General features: G+C 38.2%; 2 protein-coding genes and 1 non-coding gene across 3 annotated transcripts; 2 read left to right on the forward strand and 1 right to left on the reverse strand.

The window, feature by feature from the left end:
• The first annotated feature begins 1,416 nt into the window (after window positions 1–1,416).
• On the forward strand, window positions 1,417–5,225 carry LOC126623566 (bZIP transcription factor 23-like). The gene is made up of 5 exons (XM_050292480.1): window positions 1,417–1,585; window positions 2,511–3,663; window positions 4,487–4,558; window positions 4,653–4,682; window positions 4,848–5,225. The coding sequence occupies exons 2-5, from the start codon at window positions 2,545–2,547 to the stop codon at window positions 4,920–4,922; spliced, it is 1,296 nt and encodes a 431-aa protein (XP_050148437.1). The 5' UTR covers window positions 1,417–1,585; window positions 2,511–2,544; the 3' UTR covers window positions 4,923–5,225.
• A 2,484-nt stretch (window positions 5,226–7,709) lies between these two features.
• TRNAE-CUC (transfer RNA glutamic acid (anticodon CUC)) lies at window positions 7,710–7,782 on the forward strand. The gene has a single exon. It is a non-coding gene; the product is annotated as a tRNA-Glu (tRNA).
• Window positions 7,783–7,830: 48 nt separating this feature from the next.
• Window positions 7,831–11,659, reverse strand: LOC126621988 (protein DJ-1 homolog C). The gene is made up of 8 exons (XM_050290620.1): window positions 11,335–11,659; window positions 10,939–11,139; window positions 10,326–10,475; window positions 10,064–10,243; window positions 9,618–9,695; window positions 9,030–9,230; window positions 8,536–8,673; window positions 7,831–8,446 (listed from the first exon to the last, which is right to left on the reverse strand). Exons 1-8 carry the CDS (start codon window positions 11,551–11,553, stop codon window positions 8,234–8,236), a joined length of 1,380 nt encoding a protein of 459 aa, XP_050146577.1. The 5' UTR covers window positions 11,554–11,659; the 3' UTR covers window positions 7,831–8,233.
• Between the last annotated feature and the right edge of the window lie 12,087 nt (window positions 11,660–23,746).

Raw genomic sequence — 23,746 nt, forward strand, 5'->3', positions numbered from 1 at the left:
AATATTTAGAATTGGATTTTACTGGAGAGACAAGCTCACAACTATGGTTTTTCCACGTTCAGTGTTTTATTTGATTCTAGGTTTGAGTTGGACTTTTTGGTTCTATGCTCAACATTGTACAGAAAAAATGTGTGATAAATGGTGAGAGAGAGAGAAAATGTTGGTATAAAAAAAATATCAAATTCCAAAAATATTTTAGTCCGCTTTGCTAGTTCGGCACTGCACCAAACACTTCATGATTCTTATATTGCTTAGTCCATGTTAAGCCAGTCCAACTTAGTCCCTGAAGCTAGTCCAGTCCGAGATAGTCTGGTGTAACAGACGCACCCATAAAGTATCAAACTACGGTTACATAATAATAAAATAAATTAACTTTTTCCAACATGTATATGATGAACATCTACCAAACTACCAATGCATCAAACAAAAGAAACAAAATTGATTGTGGCTCCATTTTAGCGTTGTATGATAAGACGTTGAAATTCGTAAGCTTCGGCTCAGGAGTTTAGAGCTAAAATTGCTAAGACCAAGACTTATCCTTACTAAAACAAGAAAGACTCATTTAAACTTTTTGTGTGCACTCAACTACCATTCAGATAGTGATGACAATAAACATTGTATCAACATAAAATATGAGACTATCCACAAAAGATTGTTGTTGAACGTTGCTAATGACTTAGACTAAAAAGAGAGGCAAGACTTTTAATTTCTTCTGTTTGCTAGATCAATTCCCATGGGTCCAACACCCGAAAGTTAGGGCATGACCAAAAACATCCAATTAGGTAAAAAGGCATTGGACCTTCCATATATTTGACTAAATCAAGCTTTGATCTATATTTAGTGACCTCACCATACACTATCCAATTCAAAATCATCACCATGTATTGCAACTTAAGGACAAACTAAAGAGCAAAAGAGTCAAGGCTTTCTTCCTAAGCAAGTAATAATATCATTAAACCTAAACACACAAAACATCAATTACCTTCTTTATTTGCTTATCTTGTAGATAAGCACGACCTCCTTCTCCCGAAAGTGCTTTTGGATTTGACTTATTAACGGTTCATTTTTTTCAAATAAAAAAAATAAAAAAAAAAGAAAAAAAAAGGAAAACGAAAGTCCATACATATCACATGATCACAAGTTCACAACCCAACAAAATAAATAAATAAAATCCTCATACTGTGCCCACCATTATCAACCAATAAAACAACCAAAAGATCTCGCACTCCAATCAACCTGTCGGAAAGCCCCATCAACGGCGGAGATCACTCCACGTTTCGTTACCACAGAAGCCAGACATCAAATCACGATCTGAGCTCCTGATTGGTCCACGTTTCGAGATCTGATCGTTCAACCACCCACTTCAGTATTAAAAAATCTAAAATTCCAAATTCGTAGCCTCCGAGCCGACCTTAAATATGGACTCGTGTCGAGGCGGCACAAGACACCTGTCGCCTCCACGCATCGCAGACAAAGCCGAAGGCTCGGAGAAACAGTCTCTCTCCTCTCTCTCTCTCTCTCCAGCGAGCAGTCACCCCCTCAATTTTCCAAAAAAAAAAGGAAAAAAATTAAAAAGAAAATTAAGGTAATTAAGTCCTTCTCTTTCAGCGTTTTTCTTTCTGTCTTTTAGTTTATTTTTCGTTTCAGCTGATTTTTTTCTTTCTGTTTATTCGGTTTGTCTTTATCTGATTTAATACAGTTTACTCATTATTCAATTAATTTAGCCGCTGAATTTTTCTGGGTTTTATCCTTTCTTTTAGCTTTAATTGTTTTTGTTAGGCAGGGAAGCAACTTTATGCAGTTTGTTTGATGGGTTGTTGTTCTAGCTTTTTTGGTGGTGAAATTTTGGAGTAAAAATATGATTAGGGTTTTGATTTGTCTCTTAGTTTCTAATGGAAAGATTGAAACTTTTTCTAATTTGTTGGGGGTCAGTAAGATTTAGAGAAACGGGTTATTTTTGGATGACAGTCATGAATTAATGGAGCCGGAGAATTTGGAAATTCTTGTTAGTTTGTTTTTGGTGTAAATTTGTGGATCTGAAGCTAAAGAATATGCAATGGAAAAGTAATGGTAATTTGCAAATTTGATCTGAATCTTGTGGAAAGGTGTGGAGGATAAGTTGATTGCTTCTGATGATTTTTCACACTCTGTCCTGCTTCTTCATAATTGCAAATTCTTGAAAATGGGATCTTGTGTCATGATTTCAGTGTTGTCAAGCTGCTGTTGGTGGATTGAATAAAGCCACTGTTTTGATTGTTTTCATTGATTTGTCTGTTTCTTCAACTTAGGGGTGTGTTGGAATTTATTCTCCCATGTTTCGTTTGTCTAGTCACTAGTGGTTGTTGTGCGCGTACGATCCACTGAGGTTTAACCCTGTGTGTCACTTCGATTCGTTTTTAAAAATGGTTATTGAAATGTATAGTCCTAGTAAATTTTCTGTTTCGTTTACCTATCATTTTCCTGATTTTTGTATGAACGTGGCTGACTGAGTGAATTGGATGTACATATAGAGTTGTTTGCACAGCTAGCTTTCAAGTTTAGAAGATGGGGTCTAATTTCAACTTCAAGAGCTTTGGTGAAGCACCACCAGTGGAAGGCAATGGTGGGAGGGCAGGAGGAAGTTTTGGATTGGCGCGGCAGTCTTCGGTGTACTCATTGACGTTTGATGAGTTCCAGAACACGATAGGTGGACTTGGGAAGGATTATGGATCAATGAACATGGATGAACTGTTGAAAAATATAGGGACCGCTGAGGAGACTCAAGGCATGACGGCTACTTCTGGGGTCGGAAGGGAAGTAAATGCCCCGGGGGGTAATTTGCAGAGACAAGGTTCGTTAACGTTGCCGCGAACGCTTAGTCAGAAAACGGTTGATGAGGTTTGGAAAAATTTGATTAGAGAGACTACTGATGATAAGTATAATAATGTTGCTGCCGGTTCGAATTTGCCCCAGAGACAACAAACTTTGGGAGAGATGACTTTGGAGGACTTTTTGGTGAAAGCAGGGGTCGTGAGAGAAGATATACAGCCACCAGTTGTAAGGCCTAATAATGGTGGATTCTATGGTGAATTATACCGTCCTAATAACAACGTTGGTTTGGCTTCCGGCTTTCAACAACCGAATATAAGCAACGGTATTTTGGGGAATCGAGTTGCGGACAACAAAAATTCAGTTCCAATTCAATCTCCTACTTTAGCACTTAATGTTGGTGGAGTGAGAACTTCTCAGCAACAAACGCTGCAGTTGCCCCCACAACAGCAGCCACTCTTCCCCAAGCCTACAACCGTGGCGTTTGCCCCTTCTATGCATTTGGTAAACAATGCTCAGCTAAGTATCCCAAGAACTAGGGGACCAATGGCTGGGGTTGTGGAACCTTCTATTAATACCGCTTTCTCTCAAGCTGGAGGGTTTCCGGGTGCAGGAATTGGCGCGGTTGGTTTGGGCACTGGGGGCGGTGCAGTTGCAACAAGATCTCCTGCAAATCAGATATCACCGGATGTAATTGCTAAGAGCAGTGGGGATACATCTTCATTGTCGCCGGTACCTTACATGTTTAACCGGGGAAGGAAGTGCAGTGGAGCTGTGGAGAAAGTAGTTGAGAGAAGGCAAAGGAGAATGATAAAAAACAGAGAATCTGCTGCAAGGTCTCGCGCTCGTAAACAGGTGACCCCATTGGCTCTCTGCTGCCACCATACATTTAAATACTATCTCGATGTGTTGCCCATTGTATTTTGAAATGTGACTTTAATTTGTTGTGTTCGAGTGGTCTTGTGGTTTAGCTGTAGTTTTAGACCTATATTTTGATGTCTAGAGTGGTGGCACTTTGTGCATCAACCTGCATTTCAGCTGAACCATACAAATGTATAGTTTTTCGGTGAGAACATTAAAGATGCATACTTTCGGATATTTGCATTCACATGTAGAATTCTTAATGATCCCTTTTCGTGACCAAGTAAGGACATGATCTCCCGCCTAAATCTTCTGACTTAAACAAAATCCTCGTGATGCTTTGTTGAAAGTTGAAACTGAAATCCCTACAAACCCTAATCTTTTACAAGTCTTCTGGTTTTACTATCAAAGGCTCTGTGAGGAACAAACAAGTAGAAATAACCGATTGTAGCTTCCAATTAAAGGTTTGTTCGCTTTTTGTCTATGCAAATGGGTGCTATTTATGTACCTAAAAATCTATAGAGCATCTACTCATATTTGATGTAACCCAATGAGGAGGTTTTGTGGTGTCGATATGATTGTATCATTGTATGAATGCATAAAGCAGCCTTCTGCACTGCCAATGTACAAAGTTCCAACGTGAATCGTTTCCTTCAAAAGTCACTGAAGGCTAAACGTCTTCAGGGATTTTGACCTTGAGATGATTTCTGAATCCTAGAACAGCTCTGTCAATTAATGGCGATCTGCTTTGTTCCTCCTTTTGTTTAAGAAAGACGATTGATAATTGTTTAAACCTTTTGTTTTCGGTTTCCTGCAGGCCTATACCTTAGAACTAGAGGCAGAAGTTGCAAAACTTAAAGAAATGAACGAAGAATTACAGAAAAAACAGGTACATGATATATTTGCATTAAAGCATAATTGTCTATCAACCTGGTTGTCCTAGTTTCGCTAACCCTCCTCGACTTCACTTTGGTTCTCTGCAGGAGGAAATTGTGGAAATGCAGAAAGATCAGGTACAACATTGTTCATATCTCTCCAGTCTCTATGTAATTCATTGCTCTCAGAAAAGATAACCAATGAAGCAAAACAAGTATATTTCTTCAAGTGTTCACTTGCATCTTGATGCATTTTAACCGCAAAGTAAACTGACCGATCCCGTTTTCTGAATGTGTTGACAGATGTTGGAGACAATGAAGCGGCAATGGGGAGGTAAAAGGCAATGCTTACGACGAACATTGACAGGCCCTTGGTAACTCGGATGAAATTGGACTGCGAATATAATAAGATGAGTGCTCGAGTTTACGAACATTATAGGTAGTACGGTACAGAGATTGGAGCTTGTATCTGATATCTGATATCTGAATCCAATCTTATACTAGAAACAGTAGGTAACTGGTCTGTATAGGAGAGGAGTGTTGAGTTGTAAATTATAAAACTAATTAAAGTTAATTAGTCTCATATTGTAGATTAAACTTCTTGCGTTTTTGGTGGACTCTTTGCTTCTCATTTGATGGCAGGGGGAATCTAGTTTAATTAAACAAGTCATATTTAGACTACCGTAGTATTTTTTATCTACTTAATTAACACGTTTCTGCCGCTCATATAAACTGATTTCACTTGCAAGGGGACCGGTTTATAGTTTAGTTGGCTAAATGCATTTACTTTTCACCTCAACTCTTGCGTTCTAATCCCCCCCCCCCCCCCCCAAACCACCATCTATTGCTTGTATCAACATTAAAAAAAAAGAAAAAATAAATAAAATGAATTCACTATTATTCTTCTGGTTCATGGTGCATTCTAGTATTTTAAATCCTCGTTTGATGGCAGTGGGAATCTAGTTTAATTAAACAAGTCATGTTTAAACTATCTTAGTATTTTTTATCTTATTAATTTACACGTTTTTGCCGCTCATATAAATTGATTTCAGTTGCAAGGGACCAATTTATAGTTTAGTTGGCTAAAAGCACTTACTTTTCACCCGAACTCTTGTGTTCGAATCCACCACTATCTATCACTTGTATCAACATTAAAAATAAAATAAAAAGCATATTCTTTTGGTTCATGGTGCATTTTGATATTTTAATTCTTATTTACAACGATACAGAGTTGATATAATAAGGTTCAAATTTTAATTACCATTTTCATACCAATATTTGGATATATAATTCAGAAAATAGTGGTTTTTTTTTTTTTTTTTGATAAAAGATACAATATTACTGAGAATAAGGAACCATAACAAGAGGATAGCAGAATAAAAGACAGTGAACCTTGAAAAGGCCTTGCTAGGGCTGCCAACTCAGAATCAAGGAAAGAATGGGCCACCAAATACATCAAATGACAAATACTAGAAGGAAAACTACGTAACACTATCCTCTAACAAGACATCTACAACTAAATCTGGAGGTTCCTCAAACCAAATCACCTCCTGTTGCAATCCAATTCCAGCTCGTGCAAGTCAATGGGCCACTTGATTGGTTTCTCTTTGGACCAACAGGATCCTCTCCGGATCCTTTTGGTGAGGATTCTGAGAATCTGTAAATCGTGTCCGTTTATCATATATCGTGCGATCAGTTTTTGTCAAGTACTTTTTGCATTTAATTTTAAATAAAAATATTTAAAATGATTTCTAACCGTACGATGTACGATAAACGAGATAAGATTCACGGATCCTCACAAAGAGGATCCAGATTCCTCTTTGCATATGGCTGAATCGTGCATTTGATAACCCTTGTAAGACCATCTCCAACCAAAGGGTCCAAAGGGCCGAAAAATGGCCCAAAAACTGTCTTTAATTGAGGGCCAGGCCAAAGGGCTCGTGGACCCCACTGGATAAAAAAAGGCCAACTAGCTGTTATTTTTTATTTAAATTTCTTTTTAACAAAATTTTTTGAATTTTTTTTTAAATTCTATTTTTTTCCTATAACTTCCTAAGCCATTAAACAACATTAAATTAAATTAAGTAACATGAAATAACACTAAACAATATGAAACAACATTAAACAACATTAACCAACATAAAAATTATACAACATAAAAAAAATATTTAACAGTATGAAACTTAAACAACATTTTTAAAAACATTTAACAACATAAAACTTAAATGCCTACTCCATGCTTCTTTTGGCACAAAGACGTGCAACAAAATCCTGTTGTAGCTACTTGTTTGTGGCACGGGAACTTATCATCCTATAGCACCTCATGTACTCATTTATAAAGATACTACCAGTTCTTGGATTGAAAGGCAAATTAGGTCCATCATATATTTTTGCACAAGCCCTTCTTGACCTATTTGGATCCTCTTGGTCGTCATCCGACTCTCCATCAATATACCCATTTAAGTTGTTGTAGTTTTTAAATTTAAATAATAAATTATGTTTGGTCATATGGCCCTCAGTTGGAGACGGTTTCTTGTGACAAGACTAAAATGAGCCCTATGACCCTTTGACCCTTGGTTGGAGATGGGAAATATGGCTATGCACTATTCATTAAAATATTAATTTCTTGGAGGGCCAGATGGCTAAAATGAGCCATCTGGCACTCCTTCGGTTGGAGATGGTCTAAGCAATCCCCTATATCATTAATAATTGGTTCCACTCCTTTTGCATGGCTGCCATGGCCACGATAGTCTCTCTCTCAAAATGCAACCCCCCCCCCCCCAAAAAAAAAAAAACAAAAAACAAAAAATCTCCAGCAAGATGGTCATCAGGAAATAGTAGATAGTAAAGCTCATTATTCTCAATCGGATCACATGTCCTATTTGTGCAATATAATACACAATTGAGAACAAGGAGTGAAATCTATATCGAACACACGCAATTGTGCTCTTAAAGTTACAAGTCCTTCGTACGCTTGATGATGAAAGACATGAGTTTTTCATATAACCGAAGTGGTAGTAAAATATCTCAAGGTGGATAGTAGGTGTTTTGTGAGCAAGAAAAAGTATTAATGATAGGGTCCTAAATTTTCTATTTTTCATTATTAATTACTAGCCAAAACATTCTTTTAGTATTAAGGATATTTGTAGCTCAATAGAACAATAATCCGTTGTAGTCTAGTTGGTCAGGATACTCGGCTCTCACCCGAGAGACCCGGGTTCAAGTCCCGGCAACGGAATAACCTTTTTGTTTTTTGGTTTCCCTACTATTTTTCCATTTGCACCTGTTCTTTCAGAGTCTTCACATTCCTCATCAACTTTCCATCCAAAAGACATAAAAGTTGAAAACATTTACAGCCGGCCGTACCAACAAAAATATTCTACATAACATTCAGGCCTTTCCATCTCCAACACATTATTTTTTACATAAATTGCTAAAGCTAGAAGCCTGGACCGGTGAATCAGCAGTGTCGTGTAATGCAATGATGACGTATCTGTTTTGTGAACGGGCACTTGGGAAACGGATGGACAAACTCAACACTCAAAAATCCATCCAAAACTGCTTGGTAACTAGATTCTCCTTCCGTTGCCCATTATGAGTTGGGCAGACTATACTCTTCATGGCTAAGGGCTGAAGAAAGAATCGCCTTCCATCCGCAAGGACTTCTCACTCTATCAGTCTAGATCATCCTAACTCCTCGGGTAATCATAAACGAGGCCTTCTGCAACACTTCTTGCCCTTGCATGACCATGTAGTTTGCTCACAATAGCTAACGCAAAGTCTGTGACGGTAGAAAGTCCTCTGCTTGTAATCAGTTTACCATCGATAACTACTTTGGTGCCATTTATCACTTCATTTGTGAGTTTGCTTACAATGGAAGGATGAGCGGTGGCTTTCTTACCCTATATTTTGCAAAGAAAGCATAAGGAATCATATAAGCAAAAAATAAACATTAAAAATATAGAAGAAAGAAAAGAAAATTTTATGGTACCTTCAATAAGCCTTGTTTATGTAGGATTGCTGGCGACGAACAGACCGCTCCATATACTCTTCCAGCTAGTTCTTGTTCTTTGAGGAGGTTCTTTAGAATCCTAGATTTGCTTAGCCGCTCAGCCCCAGCATTTCCTCCCTGTCAGAAGGAACCAGAACCGTTGAATGGTCTACTTTGTAACAGGGAAATATCTTTTTTTTTTTGTCACACAGTTACCAACAAAACAAAAGCGTATATAAATGCAACAGTACTTAAGAAGTGCCTATCTATCTAATACTGAATACGTATATACACCTCTACAACCCATTTCAGGAATTAATAATTCTACATTTTGCTTTTTCATTTTGATTCTGCACTGCACAACGCTAAAGATAAATACCATCACCAAAGTCAGAATTCAGTATTTACGCTTCACAACTTAATCTTAGATCTTGATAGTTTGTTTAAGAACATAAGAAAGATAAATGTATCACTAACTATTCAGTTTGTCTCACCGGAAGAATGATTAAGTCGTATGTTGACTCTGCAGCAACACCAATCAACTTGTCAGCAATGATTTTGGTGCCTTGAGATCCTAAAATCCGCACAGATTTTTCAACTGAAGCAACTATAACATCCACATGTGCTCGTCTCAGAATATCTACAATAGTTACTACTTCAATATCTTCGGATCCATTTGCAACTGGAATCAGAACCTGCATGACAATAGAATGATAAAAAGCTTCTTACGCCAAAAGAGGGAAACACAGAGAAATAGAATGACAGGCAGAGGATACTATGTAATAAAAAAATCTAGACAGTTCATGACCAAAATAAATAAATGTAGGCAGTCAAGTAAAAGTGTAATCAGAAATGTGAACCGGGTTAAGAGTCAAAGGAAAAGAGCGCAGAGGTGAATTGTTATCCAAAACATATTTTCTTGTTAATCATAATGAGCATTTCAAAATTTTTTAGATGGCAAAGAAATTTGAAGTTCATATACGTTATTTGTAGAGGAGGCTGTTCTGCATCCAATCGAATTGCATGTCTATAGATCAAGGTTACAAAAGATTAGTCATGAAGCAGAAATAAAAGAAACTTACTCGAGGGATGTGATCAAAAGACCATTCAACGTCATTAAACTCCTCCTTTTTAGATTTCTCATCATCAGGACAGATCAACTAATACAAGAGGTGCAGAGTATTAGCTCAAAGCTATCACAAAAAAGGTATTACGACACTGAAAATGAGAAGGAAATACCATAGAAATACAAAGAACCTGAAAAGGAACATCTTTATTAGATGAAGAAAACCATAGTTTACGCAGGCTTTTCCTAGAGACAGTCTGACAAAGGATGGAGTTTTTTGGATAAAAGAATTGCAAAGTTGATACAATGACTTCACAGACATGAATGCTCACTCAAACGCTTGTATAATGAACAAAAAAATGAGACAGGATTTTACTGAGCATCTATGTCAAGAATCAAGCTAAAGCATGAGTTGGGACACACTAACATTACACTATTACAGTAGTAGGGCTCACCACTCACCAGCGATTCTCCAATTTCCTTGGCAATGGATTCCCCAAATAGCTGTTCTACTAGGCAAAGGGCAAACCCATAAGAAGTTCCAGGGCCACGGCTTGTTGTGAGTCCTCCTGACACCTGAATGTTTGATTTGACTGCCCAGAACGTCGGAAGCTTGTGCATGAATGCAGGGTGGCAAGTAGTCTTGCATAACACACTAACAACCATTAGCCGGAAAAACCACACTGAAATTGACAAAATTTTGAAAATTTAACCAACAACCCACCTGCCTTCTCTTTAAAAGACCCCATGGCAGAAGTGTTACTGCCGGAGCAGCACATATGGCTCCATATAACCTACTTTCCTCAGCCTGCTTTCTTGTAATTTCCTGGAGTGCTGCACAGTCTCTTAGCCTCACTGATCCCGGCATTCCTCCCTTAAATACACATAAAAATCATCAGTGGATGCTATAAGTTGTCAAACTTAAACACAAGACCATCACCGAACTTTCTAATATATTGATCTAGTCAATTGAAAGGCAAAAGTTCAGGCGTGCAAACGAATCGCAAGAATTCCAAAATAACACCTCCAGAATCCAGAATACCTTGTGCCTACAATTTGTATTGCTTCAAACTATAGATGCACACTATTACACTTCTTTTAAACTTTCTCTAGCTCGAAAATTAAAAGAAGACAACTTTCTGTGGCTCTCATTCTTGTTTAAAAAACTTTGGTTGCTTTAGTAATAAGTTTCATCATGCACGGTATCCCCATAACCAGTAACTACGAATGGTTAACAATCTCAATGACCAATTTACGTGTATGTACCGCATTTTATCACTAGTTCATTACTTAATAAACTAGAAATTCATGAAACGTAAAGGTCAAGAACAACTAACCGGCAAAGCCACAAGATCAAAAATTTGATCGGAACACGAGGAAATGGAGGTGTCAGCAACCAGTTTAGTACCGCAAGAAGCTTCAATCTGGAGCTGCGGCTCCACGGAGGCCACGGTAACATCAGCACCAGCTCGGCGCAGAACATCAACTATAATGACAGCTTCCATTTCTTCCGTCCCATACCCAATTGGAACCAGAACCTGCGCATAATACACAAAAAAAAAAAAACTAAAAAAATTCATCTCTCTCTCACTTAAAGTTCCGTTTGGTTTCCGAGAACGTAAAGATCACAAACCCAACAACCCATTTTTTTCAAAGTTTCCATTTTTCTCATCCATTTTCTCAGCAACCAAACAACATTGACGGAAAAGCTAATGTGGGTATTGCGAAAAGACCTTCTTGGGAGGCACCGAAATTGGGTTTGTTGTTGCTGTTGCGGAGAGGGTTTTAGTGGGTTTTGCAGAGTGTATTGAAGTAGGTGTTCTTCTCTGTGCAGAGGCCATGGAGGTGAATGAGAACGAAGGAAGAGTGGCTGCAGAGGCAGCCATTGAAGCGAGCTTCGGATAGCTGAATTTCACAGCGGTCGGTGAGAGAACCGGAGACAGAGACTCCATTGAGGCAAATCGGAGTTTCGGTTGAAGGCGCAAAATGGACCTTATCTGAGTTCTATCGGATTCTCTTTCTTGGTCCCGAGACTTGGGTCAGCACACTATACGGCGCCGTTTAGCAAAAACTATTTATTTCCATAATTAAATTCTTAGAGCATCTCCCCGTTGGTGGAGGAAAATGGTAATTAAATGGCAAGGGCAATAAAATTGCCAATTAACTTGAGTGAGCCAAATGAGAGTGGAATTTCGTGTGTAGGAGTGGAATCTGAATTAATCTAGGCCATTGGTTTCTCACAAATCAAAATCAAAATCTTTATTTAAGTTTGTTAAGTGTGTTTAATTTTACGAGTGTTTAGAATTTGTTTAGATTTTTTTATTTTCAAATTAATCTAGGCCGTTGGTTTCTCTCAAATCAAATGCGCTAGATTGTGACATATATCAACAATTTATAATTTTCAATTTTTTTAAGGTTGGAAATCCAACTGTCCAGATGAAAGGATGCTTGGAAATCCAACGGCTGAGTAGCATTCCAAGCCGTTTAGAATTGCATTGCGCATGGGGGTCACTTGTTGCAGCTGCCAAGTGGCGGGTCCAAGGAGAGAAGAGGAAGAGAAGGCTTTTTCGGCTTTTGGGGGTGCACGTGGGTGTGCCACAAATTGTGGCGGTTTTTGTAGCACAAGGCCACAGCAGTTGCAAGGGCCCAATCGCCCTCCCGTTCTTTCGCTGTTGGAGCAAATTGTTTTGGGTGAGATGCTTTTAGTGTATTGTTGATACTAGCGTTTAGTGGTATTTTCCTACGCTGGTGAGTTGGAAGTGTTAAGTTTGATCCTCGTGAATGATTGTTCAATACGAAATTATGATTAATTTATTTTGTGGTCTTGTCAAATTTTCAATCTCGCTTAATCGATGTTATGTAAGTAACGATTTTGAGGTGTGTTAGCCATCACTTAAATAGGCGACATAGTCATCACTACTACTGCTACCAAGTCCTAAGGGGACGCAAAGGGTAAACATAACATATTAATCCCCTATTTTACAAAATTATATAGCTACTACATATACATACACATATTTTTGAAGTTTAATCATGCTATAAATTTGAAAAACTGGTACTTGCATATACTGATTTTTTACTTACTTGGGGCATAACATACAATACCATACACTAGCATCAACTAGTATAATCTGTATAATATAGTCATGTCATTGCTGGGTAACTTTGAGATATTGGCAAACCGAGAGTATAAATGTAGTACCTAAATAGACGTGTAAGATGAGTAACATAATCATACACTAGTCATGGCTAGTGTAAGCGGAAATTATAATTGTTGAAGCACAAAACTGGAGGTCTTGGAACAACGTAAATCCGATCGTGAATTTGCATGAAATGTAAATAACACAAGATGTATCATGGTTCACCCCAAGGTTTGGGCTACGTCCACACTGATATGTATTTATCTGAGGGAGAGATAGCTCTGAGAGTGAGAGCTTTGAGAGGGGGTAAGAGGGCCTAGGAATTGGTCTACCCTCATTGTGAGGGTGATGGGTCCTTTTATAGAATAAGGACTTCTCACTTATTACATATTTGCTCATTCCTTTATCACATAATTACATTTAAGTCCCCCGAGTATTTGTACAAGATCTAAATACGAGGCCCTAAATATGGTATAAACAGTAGTCCCTAAGTATTCAATCAAGAGTCTTTTTGCTGGAGACTTGAAATTCAGTCCATGTGTAGGCCGAAGTAACTAGATGTTGTCTTGAACTGATGTTCGATATGAGGTGGTGCTCAATCTGAAATGATGCTCAACTAGAAGTAGCACATGCTGCGAGGCTGCTCGGCTCGTGGCTTATGTTTCCTTGGTTGGCTCGGCTTGTGGCATTGAAGGTGAAGGAGTCCCTTTTATAGAATAAGGGCTCGCTCCTCAATACATAAATGATGGGTTAGGAATGATGCTCGCGGCGAGGCGGTTGCTCAGCTGCCGGCGATGCTTTCTAACGAAGGTGGGGGAGTCCATTTTATAAAATAAGGGCTCGCTCCTCAGTACCTGAATAATGGGTTAGGAGTGATAGGGGTGGGTTCAAAAAACCAAAAACCGAAAAAAACCGAAAACCAAACCGAACCGAAACCGAAAAAACCAAACCGAACGAAAAAACCGAACCGAATTGAAAAAACCGAACCAAACCGAATTCTTTTGGTCGGTTCGGTTTTAGTGCTCTAGAAACCGAACCAAACCGAACCGAATTAATTAAATTAATTTTTTTATTTAATTATTTGTTTTGGGTATTATTTTCTAAACCCAATTTGTAAGTTAAAATGTGCTAACCCAATGTGTTGCCAAACTTTAAGCTCAAAATATTAAAAAAAGGCCTATAAAAACTCTAAATCCTAACCTATTATTTCTCCCCCATATAAAGTTCCAGAACCAAACCTCTTCCCGAAGTACCTACATCCATCTCCATAGCACTGTCTACTTCTGCGCTAGCTTTCTTTTCCAAATCTACTCTCATATAATATGTAACATAATCCATAAACATTTATTTCGGGTAGATTACTTGGGTAATTTGTGATGGAAAAGAATCTAACACACACTAAATAAATCCACCCACGCATTACCTTTACTAATCAAGTTGTCAACATGCAGTTACAAGCAAACAACACTGATTTTTGAACAACATCATACAATTTAACTTTTCTAAGTCATTTGTACGATTTTTGTGTGATTTTTGTGTTGTGAGGTTGTTAGTTTGGACTTTGAAAGACTTGATTGATGATTTTAGTTCAACTTTAAATGTTTATTTTCATTGTCTTTGATTCTAGTTAGAATGTTTATGTTATGATTGTGTTGGATATGTTAAAATTTAAAATTTCAATGTTTTTCATTTTTTGAAAAAAAATAAAAACAAAAAACTGAAACCGAACCGAAACCGAACCGGAAAAAACCGAACCGAAAAAAAACCGAACCGAAAAAAACCGAAAAAAAATTGAACCGAACCGAACCGAACCGAAATTTCGGTTTGGTTTCGATTTTGACAAAAAACCGAACCGATTTAAACCGAACCCACCCCTAAGGAGTGATGCTCGTGGTGAGGCGGTTACTCAGCTGGCAGCGGTGCTCTTTAACGAAGGTGAGGGAGTCCCTTTTATAAAATAAGGGCTCACTCCTCAATACATAAGTGATGGGCTAAGTCCCCCAAGTATTTTTCATGAGTGCTCTTTAATGAAAGTGAGGGAGTCCCTTTTATAGAATAAGGGCTCGCTCCTCAGTACATAGATAATGGGCTAAGTCCCCCAAGTATTTTCATGAGGCCTAGTTGAGGCCCAATATATGGTACATAATGTAGTCCCCTAAGTCTTCGGTCAATATAGTCTGTTGGCAGGAGACTTCAAATTGAATCCATGTATAGGCCGAAGGGCGGTTGTTCGGAGGCGGTATTTGTATACCCTGCACTGAAGCTTTGCAAGTGAAGCTTTGTAGGTGAAGCTTTGCAAGTGAAGCTTTGAAGCTAGAGCTCTATAAATAAAGCTTTCAAAGCTAGAGCTCTGTAAATGAAGCTTTTTTAAGCTGATTGACATGAGTGATGCTCATGAATGTTTATGTTGATTAACATGAGTGATGCTCATGGATGTTGTCATGAGTGATGCTCATGAATGTTAACATGAGTGATGCTCATGAATGTTGACATGAATGATGGTCATGAATGTTTATGTATGATTGTCATGAGTGATGCTCATGAATGTTTATGTATGAATGACATGAGTAATGCTCATGTATAACTTGGAGTACTAGGCGTACTTTTGATCACCTGGTTGGTGGCATGAAGGAAAGTACAGGTTGTACATTTCATCACCTGGTTGGTGGCATGAATGGCTAGTTTCCAAATGATATTAGAGTATAGGTTGTACATTTCATCACCTGTTTACATTTCATCACCTGTTTGGTGGCATGAATGGCTAGTTGCCAAATGATATTAGAGTACGGGTTGTACATTTCATCACCTGGTTGGTGGTAATAGCGGCGGGTTGCCGAACAATTTTGAAGTACTGGGCGTACTTTTGATCACCTAGTTGGTGGTAATAGCGGCGGGTTGCCGAATAATTTTAGAGTACTGGGCATACTTTTGATCACCTGGTTGGTGGTAATAGCGGCGGGTTGCCGAATAATTATGGAGTACTAGGCGTACTTTTGATGACTTGGTTGGTGCTATTTTGGGCTCATGGGCCTTCGCCCTCTACACAACATTGCAGCCCATTTATTTTGGGCTTTGCCGTTTTTTTAATTATTATTATTACCCTCTGATGGGGTTTATACAGATGTCTCCGAAAAATAAGAAAAATAAATTACATCATTCTAGTGGGGTGTTTATTCCTTGCTTTTGCAGTGCCCCTATGTGCCTCTCTTTTGCTTTCTCTTTATTTTTCTTTCTTTTAGCAGATGACAGACAAGGGAATAATGCCATTTCCTTTTTTTTGCTTTGTTTTTGCTTTTCCACCGCATCCTCTTTATCTCTTCACTTGGCAAAAAAGAATCATGATAGAATAATAATAGGGAGCTTTATCTTTTTCCTCTCTACTGTCGGTCTGGGTGAAGGTTATGGCTTCCTCTGGAAATAATTGTTGACTGCATAGTTGTGTCCACAACGGTAGTGTTGACTGCATAGCTGTGAGAGTCTTTGATTCAGTAAAGTAATATGTTTTCCTCACTAACACAAAGCAGAAAAAGTGGCGTACTGGAGGAAAGCCTTCCTCTTTTCTCGCCAACATAACCCGTTTCAACTTTTTCTTTTCTCTTTTCTGTTGCACGCTATCTGTCTCTTTCCACCTCCATTTCTTCTTTAATTATTCTGTTGATGCTCATTTAGCACTCACTTCCTTTCACTTTTCCCTCAATAAAGCTAGCAATAGCACTAGTGTCCAACCATTTGGATCTGTCGAGGCAGAAAGTGCTTCGAAAATCATTGCATTGCACGCTGGAACAGGTATTGCATCAGATAAGCCAGTCGAGGAATCATCCGCAACCTCCTGACCCAACCCGCCTGCCGCTCGCATTTCTCTGCCGACCCCCGCGGGGCCCACTGCTTGATACGCCTGCTGCTGTTTGCTGCACAAACCCTTCTGGCGCAGTATAGTATACCTGCCTCCCCGTCGTGTTATCGTACGCCACCTGTGTATATGGTGTTGTTTCGACGTACGTCACCACGTATTTTTGCTGCTGTGGTGGGAGAGTAGTCGGCTGCTGCTGCTGCGTTGTACATCGACGGAGAGCTACAGATTACAAGGAAAGACAACGACAACATATTTGTGCTACTCAAGGAAGGCCACACGCAGCCCCTCCTTACTCACTGGACATAGCTCACCCCATGGTTGGAGCGTGGCCCTTGCTGTTTGTGTCACTTCCTTGAACTGGGAAAATAATCCAGCGGACATTGTGAGATGGGTTTCTCGAAAGAATTGACTTTTTACGGCGGAGAGTACTGGAAAGCGGCAGCTAAGGCTAGGGTTTTGGAGTCGGCAGCTCTAGCGCATGCAATAACCATTAGCTTTGCGTTGTTGCCCGTTGCTAGGGCTGAAATGAACTCGATCACATCTGGCATGTTTGCCTTCTGGCCCATTTTGAGGGTTTTAAGGTAGGCTTTTATGGCATTCTCAGTGGATCAGCAAGCCATGTTGCTCTTTGTATATGTAGTTGGGAGTAAAGCTCTAGATGTTCTCTTCTCTCTTACTGTCTGAAGAGAAAACTGGAATTTCTAGAGAGAGAAAGAGAGAAGTAGGAGAAAGAAAGAAGGTGTTTGGTGAGGAGGCTGTTTGCAGAGAGAGAGAGAATGAACCGATGTGTTTTCTGGGAAAGCTTTGGGTTTTTGGGTTTTCGCAGATTCACGGTGGAGTGTGGTGAGATGGAAAAAATGAAAGAGAACCGACATAGCTTTTTGTGTCGATTCCCACAGACGGGGCCAAATGTTGATGAACAAAACCAGAGGTCTTGGAACAACGTAAATCCGACCGTGAATCTGCATGAAATGTAAATAACACAAAATGTATCGTGGTTCACCCCAAGGTTTGGGCTATGTCCACATTGATATGTATTTATCTGAAAGAGAGATAGCTCTGAGAGTGAGAGCTTTAAGAGGGGGTGAGATGGCTTAGGAATTGGCCTCCCCTCATTGTGAGGGTGGGGGGTCCTTTTATAGAATAAGGACTCCTCACTTATTACATATTTGCCCATTCCTTTATCACATAATTACATTTAAGTCCCCCGAGTATTTGTACGAGATCTAAATACGAGGCCCTAAATATGGTATAAACAATAATCATACACTAGCCCTAGCTAGTGTAAGATGAAGGAACATGTACATGGTATGGACAAGCTGAAACACTGAAATATAACTCATACACATGCATGTTGTGTCCTATAGTCGTAGACTAGTACAATACTCTAATTTTGTGTAAGTGTATGCATCCCACAATATAAGTAATAGAGAAAATCCATATTGTTGCCAAAATTAGATTAACCGAAATCAACCCAATTAAGTCCAAATTTTAATGTTCGCAAGTGTAAGAATCGTTAAGTAGTATAACAGGCAAGCACAAGATCATTCCAACTAAGATTGAAATAATTCTAACTATCCAACTTAATTTGTATTGCACTTGAATTGAAATTGTACGATTAATGATTGAGAAAAATTTAGAAGTACAAATTCTAAATTAATAAAAAGTAAAATGAAATTAACAAGTAATGGAAAATGATGAACAACTTGCAAAGAAAATTATAAATCAATTGTGAAAGACACTAGAGCATCTGATTCACCATAACCAATCCAACTCAATTCCTACAGTTAATTATTAATTAGTAATCATCCAAATTGACGGTCTAGTTCCTCTAATTCACATAGTATCCATGGCATCTAGATTACTATGTATACTCATATGTGCTAACAATCTATGGCATCTAGATTACTAAACACACAAGAGTTCATTAACGATTTAGGAACTACTTAAGAGACCGCATGAAGCCTAGTGTATGACATCTACATCAAGGAATTCATGGTACCATTTGCAAGATGCTAAAACCAAATTAACATGGCATCTGTGTTAATTCGCGTCAAATACACTCAACTCAAACCAAAGTGGTGGCCAATCACCAGGATTAAAATCAAGCTCATAAGCACATCAAAATGATACTCAAAGTGAATGAAAATTCATAAATAATTAAATTGAGAAATTAAGAATTCATGGTTAGGGCTACATCGTAGCCCTAGCGAAAAGAAATTAGTTCCAAAACATAATTGGAAATATTATTGAATTCATAAAATTAAAAGAAAAATAAGTTTAGAATAGCCTAAAAAATGCCCTTGCTCTGCTGCTGCCTTCTTCTTGTTTCCCCGATGCTTTCTTTTTTTCTTTTTTTTCTTGTTGAATGATGATCAGTTTCCTCCCTTTAATTCCTCTTCCTTTTCTCTTTCTTTAATGAATAATGACTAGCCAATTAACTATATTAACTAGCCGTTTTTTCCTTCTTTGTCTTGCCCACTTTTGCTTCCTTCTTCTGCTTGTCTTATTCTTCCTTTTCTTCTTCCCTCTTTCATTCATTTCTTCCATAATGAGCAGCCCCAATTATCTCCAAATTAATGCCAATTGAACTCCAGTTGTTCCTTTTGGTTTCTTTTGTCTTTCCCTTTAACTTCCTTCTTTCTTTCTCCGCAATTGACGAAGGTTTAAAACCACAACCATGACCTTCATATTGCCTTCTTCAATTCTCTACTTGATTCGAAACGGTAATTGTATTTTCCAAATGGATATCCTCCAATTTTTTTCCAATGAGTATCTTGCAAAGAGATTGAAGTAAAACAAATTTAAGCCACATGTATTTTCTAAATCGTAAATCCATAGTCCACACTTCAATCATGGTCACAGGCATTTAACATACCACATGATTATATTAAAACTAAAAAATTAATATGATTTTGATCCTATTCATTAGTATGACTATAAAAACTCAACGTCATATAATTCCTCTAGTTTAAATCCAACATGTCATCATAAAATGTAACTTTTAGGGTAAAATAAGTAATAAAATATGTGCTCATCACATATTCATAAAATCGTCATCATCATTAATCACAAAGTATGTTTAATTCATAAAATGAAACTGAAATTCACATTTCCAAAATAAAATTCCGCTCATTAGTCAACAATCTAGCTGAGTCAGTCCTCCAAAACGTTTGAAACTGTTAGGATCTAAGCACATAAAAGGATCCATTAGCAAAACGTTATTAAAACAATTGAGTTTGGAGAAACGGAGTGTGGATTTGGGATTAGTGCGTCAAAATACCCTAATGGGGGGTCTTGTAGAGGATCCAGAAAACAGTCTACGGTCACTGTTAATAGGTCAATGCTGGTCTGAGTCGATCGAGCCAATCTGAGCTGATCGAGCTAGTCAATTTGCATTAATGAGGACAAAACGACTGAAAAAAATTAGGGACCGGTCGTAACACTTACTAGATTGAACACAAGTTCTTTATTTTTATCTTCCTCCGTCTATTTAATGAGCAAAACTATTTCCTTTAATTTGTGGGTCTAAATTAATTTTTTTCAATGCTAATTATGTGACGACCCGTCCCTAATTTTCCTATGTAATTTCTCCCCGAGTATGTGTATTGATGATTATACCCTTATTGGCAAGAGATGTGGACTTATTCTTATCGCTTTCCTTTTTATTTCTCGCTATCGCATTTAAATTGTACACGCTAGTACGAATAGACGTAGATTTTAAAGTGTAAAAATATTTACCTCGGATAGATTTCGATTTCCTTTTACTGTAGGAAATCTAAAAACCTATCCATTGGATTCCTTTTTATCCTATCCTGTGCACCTCTCTTCATTATTTCACTCTCACCTATCCCATCTCTTCTTTATTTTTTGTCCCCCTTTATCAGAAAAGGTTCTCTCTTCTCTCTCTTTCTCTCCCGTATTCTCTTTTCCTCTGCAACGCCATGAATGAACATCAAAGCTCATAGATCGAGCTTGAAACCAACCCCATTTTACTCCTCTCATCCTCATGAACACAACCATACCAACCAAACCAAGAATGGACGAGTTTTGACTCGCTAACTCGGAAGGTCCGAACTCGAACGAGTTGAGTTCGACGTGTTTTCAACCGAGTCACGATGTTTTAGGACTTGGGAAAGCCTCTATACAACTCCCTAGGGTCTCTAGTCAAGGTTTGAGGAAGCTTTGACGTGAAACAACTCGGTTTCGAGAAGTTCAAGTCTGACCCGTGCCTTTCGAGCCAATTTCTAGCCAAACCACGGCGATTTGGCCAGCATGTAAGGTATCAATCTCTTCGTCTCGCTGAGTACTATGACTTTCCTTTTTGTTTCACCCAATTTCGTTGATTATTGAAGAAGTTATACTCATTTGAATCTTACCCAGTTTCTGATAAGTTCGACGGCTTTCGAGGCGTTTTCCAGCCAAACCACGGAGAGCTAGACGTCGTGTGAGGTACCATTCTCTTCGTCTCTTCGAGAACTACAACTTTTGTTTTTTTTTTCACTCGATTTCATTGCGTAACGAGGAAGTTATTAACGTTTAAAGGTTGTTCAGTTTTCTGGCCGAATCCGGCCTTCCTTTCCGTTTAACTCCGGCGAGCAGCAACCCAAACCCAGGCCCTTCGGGCCATTCCTGCCAAGCCCAATACCCTGGGCAGCCCAACCTAACCCTTTACTATTATTTTTATTATTATTTGGTTAATTAAAGACCTTTGGCCATTTCCTTTTGGGGCTTTAAGATGCATTTTAAATCCTAAACCCTTTTAGTTTAGGCCTTTATGCCTAGAATCCTTAAGTCCAACCTATTAATCTAACCCAACCTAATAACCCTTAACCCAGATGAAATATTCCGTTAGGGAATTTTCCATCCATTAGAGAATATTTTGTCTTTCAGGGAATATTCATCCTGTTGACTTTTGTTGACTTTTCAGAAATTTAAGCAGGACCCTTCTTAGGGTAATTGGACGTTCTGAATCCGTTTTTGATGTCCGTTTTCCCAAATTCAATTGTTATAGTATAGTTTTATTAATTGTACCTTTATGTGTTTAGGGGCAATTATTAGTGGCGTTTCCATCTTCGCTAGGTTGCGTGACTCGTCAGCGGCGAAGTATCTGTGAGTGGGCAGTTTGTTTTTATACCTATACATATTATAGTTTCCATAAGTGCGTATTTACTTCATTTTTACGCTTATATTGCCAAGTATTCGATATTGTGATATGAAATGTGTTCAATGCTGTTATATGGTTGAGATATTATTGTCATGACATTCATACTTGTGTACATGCTCATCTTGCTACACCCGGTGTTAGTACTCGCCCCAGGGCCAGGGCCAGTCCTTCACGTGTATGTTCACATTCGCACCGTTTGCTCACCTTGGATCCAAGTTTAGGTGCCAATCTTGTCGGGTAGATTGTATTAGGCGATCCGACTGGTATGTGATGTGCTTTTGCACCAGTCTTCACGTGATCGTAGTACTAGAGCATATTGATTACACCAAACTTGTGTGTTAGCTTAGATGATGAGCAACCTGCTTATAATTGATTATCACATTATTATATTACTTTGGCATCTGATATATCATGACTTGGCATATTTCTGGTTATATTGCTGTTATATTTGATTACATACTTACGTAGTATGTTTTGAGGAAACTATGCTTGCTTTACGGTGAGGGGTTAGTATATTAAAAAATAAAGGTTTTCGTTTAAGTATTGTTTTACTGACCCACTCAAATTGTTTTTCACCTCGCCAGGTTTAGTAGCAATGTTTACGCGTATACGAGGATTCTGGCAAATCTCAGGAGATGGTTACCTTCAGTGGTGTAACCCTCAACTTATTACTATACTGTCTTCTGCTCTGACATCACATGTGAATAGGGTTCAAACCCGCTCACCTGCACACACTCTTGATTAGACACTTTAGGTTTAAATTTACCCATACCTTCCACATCACTACACTTTATGGCTTCGTCACCCTTCAGGTGTCGGCTAGCACAACTTGATTCGGAGTCCAAGTGGACATTCCGGATCAGGGTGTGTCAAATTAGTAATTTCATTAACTTGGTAAAATGTACTCATGAAAAGTTTCATTAACTTGGTAACAATGTGCTCCATAAAATGCTAATTAGTAATTTCATTAACTTGGTAAAATGTACTCCATGAAAAGTTTCTTGTCTTATTCTTCCTTTTCTTCTTCCCTCTTTCATTCATTTCTTCCATAATGAGCAGCCCCAATTATCTCCAAATTAATGCCAATTGAACTCCAGTTGTTCCTTTTGGTTTCTTTTGTCTTTCCCCTTGACTTCCTTCTTTCTTTCTCCGTAACTGACGAAGGTTTAAAACCACAACCATGACCTTCATATTGCCCTCTTCAATTCTCTACTTGATTCGAAATGGTAATTGTATTTTCCAAATGGACATCCTCCAATTTTATTCCAATGAGTATCCTGCAAAGAGATTGAAGTAAAACAAATTTAAGCCACATGTATTTTCTAAATCGTAAATCCATAGTCCACACTTCAATCATGGTCACAAACATTTAACATACCACATGATTATATTAAAACTAAGAAATTAATATGATTTTTATTCTATTCATTAGTATGACTATAAAAACTCAAAGTCATATAATTCCTCTAGTTTAAATCCAACATGTCATCATAAAATGTAACTTTTAGGGTAAAATAAGTAATAAAATATGTGCTCATCATATATTCATAAAATCGTCATCATCATTAATCACAAAGTATGTTTAATTCATAAAATGGAACTGAAATTCACATTTCCAAAATAAAATTTCGCACATTGGTCAACAATCTAACTGAGTCAATCCTCCAAAACGTTTGAAACTGTTAGGATCTAAGCACATAAAAGGACCCATTAACAAAACGTTATTAAAACAATTGAGTTTGGAGAAACGGAGTGTGGATTTGGGATTAGTGCGTCAAAATAACCTAAGGGGGGGGGGTCTATAACGGATCTAGAAAACAGTCAACGATCAATGTTAATAGGTCAATGCTGGTCTGAGTCGATCGAGCCAATATGAGTTGATTGAGCTGGTCAATTTGCATTAATGAGGACAAAATGATTGAAAAAATTAGGGACCGGTCGTAACACTTACTAGATTGAACACAACTTCTTTATTTTCATCTTCC

This window comes from Malus sylvestris, chromosome 5 (assembly GCF_916048215.2).
Source record: "Malus sylvestris chromosome 5, drMalSylv7.2, whole genome shotgun sequence".
Taxonomy (NCBI): domain Eukaryota; kingdom Viridiplantae; phylum Streptophyta; class Magnoliopsida; order Rosales; family Rosaceae; genus Malus; species Malus sylvestris.

What these genes read in the sequence shown, in the direction of transcription:
- LOC126621988 (XM_050290620.1), bottom strand. Translation starts at nt 11,553, where the DNA reads ATGGAGTCTCTGTCTCCGGTTCTCTCACCGACCGCTGTGAAATTCAGC. An exon ending in TTTCGGTGCCTCCCAAGAAG is followed by an intron (nt 11,140 to 11,334) that starts GTCTTTTCGCAA and finishes TATTATGCGCAG; the next exon opens with GTTCTGGTTCCAATTGGGTA. An exon ending in CTTTTGATCACATCCCTCGA is followed by an intron (nt 9,231 to 9,617) that starts GTAAGTTTCTTT and finishes ATTGTCATGCAG; the next exon opens with GTTCTGATTCCAGTTGCAAA.
- LOC126623566 (XM_050292480.1), top strand. Translation starts at nt 2,545, where the DNA reads ATGGGGTCTAATTTCAACTTCAAGAGCTTTGGTGAAGCACCACCAGTG. An exon ending in GGTCTCGCGCTCGTAAACAG is followed by an intron (nt 3,664 to 4,486) that starts GTGACCCCATTG and finishes GGTTTCCTGCAG; the next exon opens with GCCTATACCTTAGAACTAGA. An exon ending in AAGAATTACAGAAAAAACAG is followed by an intron (nt 4,559 to 4,652) that starts GTACATGATATA and finishes GGTTCTCTGCAG; the next exon opens with GAGGAAATTGTGGAAATGCA.